The sequence below is a fragment of the Triticum urartu genome, chromosome 3, assembly GCF_003073215.2.
Source record: "Triticum urartu cultivar G1812 chromosome 3, Tu2.1, whole genome shotgun sequence".
In the NCBI taxonomy this organism is placed as follows: Eukaryota; Viridiplantae; Streptophyta; class Magnoliopsida; order Poales; family Poaceae; genus Triticum; species Triticum urartu.
Genome location: NC_053024.1, coordinates 164009063 through 164016361, shown reverse-complemented (window position 1 = coordinate 164016361; position 7299 = coordinate 164009063). Strand labels below are relative to the sequence as shown.

The 7299-nt window shown below is 48.5% G+C and overlaps 2 protein-coding genes across 2 annotated transcripts; both read left to right on the top strand.

Annotated features, from left to right (window-relative positions):
• Nucleotides 1-649: 649 nt before the first annotated feature.
• Nucleotides 650-6082, top strand: LOC125543421 (40S ribosomal protein S15a-5-like). The gene is made up of 3 exons (XM_048706751.1): nt 650-931; nt 2113-2273; nt 5696-6082. The coding sequence occupies exons 1-3, from the start codon at nt 802-804 to the stop codon at nt 5792-5794; spliced, it is 390 nt and encodes a 129-aa protein (XP_048562708.1). The 5' UTR covers nt 650-801; the 3' UTR covers nt 5795-6082.
• On the top strand, nt 2280-5689 carry LOC125543420. Its single transcript, XM_048706750.1, has one exon. The coding sequence runs from the start codon at nt 3810-3812 to the stop codon at nt 4590-4592; it is 783 nt and encodes a 260-aa protein (XP_048562707.1). The 5' UTR covers nt 2280-3809; the 3' UTR covers nt 4593-5689.
• Nucleotides 6083-7299: the final 1217 nt, after the last annotated feature.

Below are 7299 nucleotides of genomic sequence, written 5' to 3'. Positions count from 1 at the left end.
GCTCTTAATGGATCCAAACAATATGGATCAGAGGGCGAGACGATATTGAGAATTCGCTCGTGAGGTGATCTTGGCCAAGTCAGTTGGTAGTGGTGGCGATGACAATTGTGATGGTGGCAATGGTGGTGACGGCGACGATACCACGAGTGCTTGATACCCTTGTAATTGATGATGCCTTCTGATCAACCATCTGCTTGTTGGTTTTTTTGGAATGAACTTGTTCATTCGGTGCCTTTTGTGACTCAAATATGATTATGTTTTTGTTTTTTTGGGGATGAATGAATTATGCATATGCTCGTAGTTGAATTATGATATGGTGCATTTTAATTGTTTTTCTTTTGCGAATTGATTGTTTAAGTTTGTGTTTAAATGTGATGCATTTATTTACATTGTTTGTGAATTGACATTGTTTCTGAGGAATAGGTGAGATGAATTTTTTTAATATCTCAATAAATAAATAAATAAAGGATAAGTTTTTTTGAAGGGGATAAAGGATAAGCATATATAATAAGATTATATAAAAAAATTTAAAAAGAAAGATGGACCAGAGATGCCTCATGGACATCCAATCGTTTAAACAGCGTCACAGTGCTCGTGGAACCAAGCCCAAGAGCATCCAGGTCCATGAGAAAACACACACATTCGGCCACGGGCAGGCTCTCTCCCGAACGCCAGGCCCATTCCTAACGCTTCCCACCCTTCTCTTCTCCATCACGACTCACGAGCGCCGGCGGCGGCTGGTAGAGAGGCGAGCCGAGAGGTGCGGCTACGAGCGGAAGAGGCGAGGAGATCGAGCGAGCGATGGGGCGGAGGATCCTCAACGACGCGCTGCGCACGATGGTGAACGCGGAGCGGCGGGGGAAGGCGACGGCGCAACTCCAGCCCATCTCCGGCGTCATGATCTCCTTCCTCAACATCATGAAGCACCGAGGTATCAGCTACTCCGTGCTCCCTCTCATCAGGCTCCTTTCAGCAGCTGCTGCACAAGCCCCCTCGTCCCTCGCATCTCATCTTATCTTCTGTTACGTCCAAAAAGAACACGAGGGTTTCATCCATGATGGGAGAGGAGGTTGCTGGTGGTAACTTGACGCACTGGTAGTGTATACATCCGGTGGTTTGGAAGGGATGGGCTACTAAGGAGGTGTGATTTTACAGTTCTGAGTTTAACTGAGAGAGCAGCAGAAATGATCTGCCCCTCTCATGTTAAGATAAACTTCAGATTACAAGCACCTGATTTTTAACATTTCAGAGTAGCGTGGGTTTCTTCAACAACTTGCGAGTTTTTATTGTCAGTCTAGATTCTGGATGCATTTGTGTTAAATGTGTTAACATGTGAGTTGGCATTGGAAAGATGAAGGCAAGTTGATATATTCATCAGATATGCATATTTGTTGGTAGTTTTGTGTTCTTCATACAACAACAGCAAAGCCTTTCAGTCCCCCAACTTGTTCTAGTTGTATGAAAACACAAAGCTACCCAATAAATATGCATATCTTTGTGTACTTCATAGCTTGGACGCAATTATGCCATCTCTTTTAACCGTTGAAATAATCGTGCAAGTATTCCACTCTAAGAATAAATTTCAGGGAAAATGGTATTGTGTACTGGAGCTAGTTATACTTGCCTCATCTGATTACCTTCAAGAATGTCTTCTAGTTACATCGCGAGGAACTGTCGCACTGAAATTGTGACCACTCATAATTTAACATCCTTGGGTAGGAGAGAAAGGTGCAGTAGAGTGTTGTATGGATCAACTCCACCTGCTTGGAGGAGTAGGTTATGTGTGAGAATAGCATGCTTCTTTAATACCCTGTTTTTGTTTTTTTAAGAATGGTGTTACCTGGTAATGTAATAATCTTGTATTTGAATCACCAGGCATTATACATCTTCATTTATCAAAAACAAGTGAAAAAATAAGTTATTTGGGGTAGTGCCAGCCTTTCCTTTCTCATTTTGACTTCAGCATTTGAAAAGAAAGGGGAAAAAACTTTATGAACATGTAATGTTGTTTAGTCTCCTCCCCACTGCCGTTACAAATTATTGAGAGGGTATGAGAACATTTCTTTTACGGTGGTAATTTTCCCTGGAATTTATTCTGCGGACATTTTTCAGGTTACATAAAAAATTTCGAGGTCTTTGATCCACATAGGGTTGGAAAAATCACCGTGGAACTTCAGGGAAGGATTAAAGATTGCAAAGCTCTCACTTACAGGCAGGACCTCAGAGCTACGGAAATAGAAAAATACAGAACTAGGATGCTTCCAACACGGCAGGTATTTATCAACTCATATTTGATATTTGTGAATATTCATATCTTCTGTTAGTTGAGGGATACAGTTATCTTGATACTGTTATTCATACCGTGAGAATCAGGAAGGTGAGATATGGTGTGCCAGACCTTTGCTAGTTTAAATGCTTATTTCTGAATCCATTCTGCTACTTGCAGTGACAACATATGCAATACTGATCATGAAATGTACATTATGGTTACGGGCTACTAAATATTGACTAGATCAGACAGTATTTTACTTTTACTACTCCCTCTGTTTCTAAATATTTGTCTTTTTAGAGATTTCAAATGGACTACCATATACGGATGTATATAGACATATTTTAGAGTGTACATTCACTCATTTTGCTTGGTATGTAGTCACTTGTTGAAATCTTTAGAAAGACAAATATTTAGAAACGGAGGGAGTAGTACGCAAACTTTTGAAAACATTCTAATCAACATGCCATTGCGGGTTGTGGCAGATTTTTGAGTAATTGAGTAAATATAAACCAAGCCTTGGAAGAATGTAGTATAAATGTTCATCTGTCCCTGTTGCAAATAGCACTTTTGGAAGCAAGTGAAAAAGTCCACAGGTAATCTCTTTTTGATGACAGACCATAGAAAGTTTGCTAACTTGGTTGATGTTATGAGCGGCATATATTACAGCCCAGGCAGTTAGGGGCCTGGCCCAGTTATCTTATCGTGTTAGGGGCTTAGCCCAATTATATCATTAGGAGGATTATATAAACTCATGTAAGGACCCATTTTGAGATTAAGCAAGAAGCAATCATTATTTGCTTGGCTTCCCGAAGGGAGCCGGGAGACCTAACCCTAGCCACCTCCTGCCAACGCCGCCGCCTCTTCCCTCGCGCACGACGGCGCCCAGCCGCCGGCGACCGCGAGATCGCCCACGTCCAGCCCCTTCCTTCCCCTACAATCTCCGCCCTAGACCCGGTAGAACCCTAGTTTCTACTACTTTGGTATCAGCTAGCTCGGTTCCGGTCATGTCTGCGCCGCCGCCCACCCCACCCGCGCTGCTGCCCATCACCACCGCGCCGCTGCCCATCACCACTGCGCCGCTGGTCCCCACCTCCGGCGTCCCCATCGCCCAGCTGCCGGCGCCCTCCACTGCGCCGCCCGCCGCCGTCTACACCCCGGAGGAGGTCACCGGGGTCCTCCACGACCTCGTCACAGCGATCCAGGAGATCCGGCTATACTTGGCCAGCCCCTACGGGCCTCTGCCACCCCCGCCGCCGGCTGCCGCCATCGGTCCGCCGGCCCTGCCGTGGTACTTGTCGCACTCGGCAGCCTCCGCAGCGTTCGCTGGGCCGCTGCAGCCGCCGCCCGCCACCACCCTACAATGGCCGCAGTGGCCGTCGCCGGCTCTCACGGCGCCCCCGCCCCCATGCAACAAGCCGCCCCCGCCAGCACTCCACTCTGGCCGCAGTGGCCATCGACGGCCCTCGCGGCTCCCGCCGCGCCCGTCGCCCACATGCTGCAGCTGCTGTAGCTTCATCCCGCCGCGCCCGTCACGCCCATGCAGCAGCCGCTGCAGCCACAGGCACCCCCGCCGCTCAGCACCGGGCCGGCGATGACCGCGTCGGCGGGCATTCTGATCCAACAGGTCCGGTTCCCACCCTCACCATCACCGCTTCCGGCCTGGTTGGCCGGGTCGACGCCGCAGCCGGTCTACACTATGGCCGGGGAACAGCCGGCGCCCACCCTGCAGTACGGCGGGCCCTCCGGCTCCACGGGTGCCTACGCGGGCCACGACGGACCGCCGTTTCACGGGGGACCCCCGGTGCCCACCGACCCGGCGTCATCCTCTTCGCTGCCCCGTCCCGCCGAGTTGTACGCCCATGGCGGTCAGGCCCCGACCCCGCCGCGCTTCGCCAAGCTCGACTTTGCCACCTACAACGGCACCGAGGACCCCCTCAACTGGCTCAACCAGTGCGAGCAGTTCTTCCGGTGGCAACGGACGCTCGCGTCGGACAGCACCTGGCTCGCCTCTTATCACCTCCGTGGCGCCGCCCAGACGTGGTACTACGCCCTCGAGCAGGATGAGGGCAGCATGCCCCCATGGGAGCGTCTTCGCGAGCTCTGCCTCCTTCGCTTCGGACCACCGATACGCGGGAGCCGGCTGGCGGAGTTGGGCCGCCTCCCCTTCACCTCTACGGTGCAGGACTTCACCGACCGCTTTCAGGCCCTGGCGTGCCATGCGCCCGGCGTGACGGCTCGCCAGCGGGCCGAACTCTTCGTCGGCGGTCTGCCAGATCATATTCGCGTGGTCGTGGAGCTGCAGGGACCCCAGGACCTCTAGACGGCCATGTACTACGCATGTGCGTTCGAGCGCCGCGCGGTGGCCATCCAGCAGGCATCACCGTCTTGGGCCACTGGGCCGACACCCTGGCCGGATGTTCCCGCGTAGGGTCGGCTTGCTCAGGCTTCCGCGGCACCCCTCGCCGCGGCCGCGGCGCGCCCGTTCCGCCGGCTCACCTCGGCCGAGCTGCTCGAGCGTCGCCGCCAAGGGTTGTGCTTCAACTGCGACGAGCCCTACGTGCCCGGCCATGTCTGCCCACGCCTCTTCTACCTGGAGGTTGCGGACTACATGGAGGAGGACGCCGCCGCCGCCGGGCTTGGCGACCTGCACGCCCCAGCTGCCGCGGAGGTGTTTGGCGACGGGTGATCACCTCGAGGAGTTCCGCAAGCGCTTCCCCGCCTTCCAGCTCGAGGATGAGCTGTTTGTGCAGGCAGGGAGAAATGTTATGAGCGGCATATATTACAGCCCAGGCAGTTAGTTGCCTGGCCCAGTTATCTTATCGTGTTAGGGGCTTGGCCCAATTATATCATTAGGAGGATTATATAAACTCATATAAGGACCCATTTTGAGATTAAGCAAGAAGCAATCATTATTTGCTCGGCTTCCCGAAGGGAGCCGATAGACCTAACCCTAGCCGCCTCCTGCCAACGCCGCCGCCTCTTCCCTCGCGCACGACGGCGCCCAGCCACCGGCGACCGCGAGATCGCCCACGTCCAGCCCCCTCCTTCCCCTACAATCTCCGCCCTAGACACGGTAGAACCCTAGTTTCTACCAGTTAAATTATTTTTGTCGCAATATGAGTCCTCCATCTTTTTCATTTAGAGATGACTTGGCAAGTGAGAAGAAGCAAACATTCTCAGGGAAATTACATAAAACAACAACTAACTGATAATGTTACCTAGTGTAAGCTTTCTTGTCGTTACTTTTATTATTCAGATGTCTTTCGATCACATCTCTGGCGTGGATGTCAAGCGAAGCACTTATAGCTAAACTAACTTCTGAATGCTTATTTGTCCTGCTTTATTATGTGCTATTCATTTATTTGTAGAGCTAGTGTGTTATTTCTAACACATTTCCTTTTCGTGTTCTTATTTGCTTTGCAGTGGGGCTATGTTGTGGTGACCACCCCAAATGGCGTTTTAGATCACGAGGAAGCAATTAGGCAGAATGTGGGTGGCCAGGTGCTCGGTTACTTCCATTGAGAAGGAAACACAGTTATCCCATGCTGGGTCAGCCCTGGGTTGCATTGTTATCTTTCTGTTATGATGGCTGAAGTCATTTTATTTGGACATTTAGAGCTTGCTGCTTTTGTTCATGGCCAGCAGAAAATGCGATTACATCTCAGAAGTATGTCTCGCAACACTGACATAAATATTGTAATCCTTCTTTGGGACAGGTATTTCTGTAGGTGTAATACACCCATGTACTTCGAGATACACGATTAAGGCTCTAGTTTGAGCATCTATGATCTTGCTGAGAACCTTGTTGCAGCCACTTTTCCAAAATCTTGCATGCACTGGGGATTTAAAACACACTGTTAATTTGGGGTATGTTTATGTTCTTGCTTGAGGCAGTATTGACCATTATTGTTGCAAGATTATGCAAGTTAATGCACTTGTTGTTTATATATGTAGGTGGTGACATGTTAGCAACCCCAGGATCTTGTTTCTGCTAGAATATGATGCGCTTGGTCTTTCTAACCTGCATTTGCATATATATATCTTTTAATCTGTCACTGACTAGCTGGCTGTAGCTATCCTCGTGGGCATTTTCCTGATTCCTCTCATCATGTAAAGTCTTTTTTATTTGCAAGGCGAAGACCCCAAATGTCAAATGGGTCTTGGCATCACAAGACCCCTTGTCAACACATTTTATTTTACTCATCCAAAAAGTCGCATGTAAATCGTAACACATTTTAACCAAGAATAACGAGATCACCCCTTTAATTTTAGGGTGAGGGAGGGATCGAAGTGATTTGTGAGCTGAAAAAAACCTATGCCTTCTTTCCCAGTACCTAAATATGCTATTCCAGCTCAATTTTTTTTCCAACCAAACTGCAAATCAACATTTTTTCCCACAAAAACTGGACGTTTAACAACACCTAACTCAGTCTAATAAATACTCCCTCCATCCCAAAATAATTGTCTTATTCTGGGATGGAGGGAGTACTCCCCTTCAACACCTTTTGATTTGGAACCTTGTGTTGTGTTATCTTATTATTAAATTCACTCGTGAATTGAGTGACTCTTAAATATTTGTACAATCGATGTGCATTCGAATACATGTTCGGACAATAGCTTCACCAGTCTGCTCAGGGTAGCTGTACATGGGCTAGTTAGTACGTGCTCTTGATTGTGTGTATCATGACTTGAACACTGGACCTTGCTAGTTAATCCAAAAGGAGATCCTGCCATCCCCCCCGTTGACTCAACTGAAAATTTATAATGACAAAATAATGTGGTTTAAACAAGAATATGGTAGTGACATCTCAGCTAACTCTCGCATTACTCGCTCATGTTCATACATAATCAAATGAAGAATCGATCTTGGCCAACTCAAAGTGACAATAAACATTGTTTGTCTCATGGATCAAAGAACATTTTCTTATTTATTTCACAGAATTACCTTCAAATTAATTTACATAGTCTGGGTCAATGAGACTTTAGTTCTACCAAAGCAATACTAGCATAATTATGAAGTCTAAAAA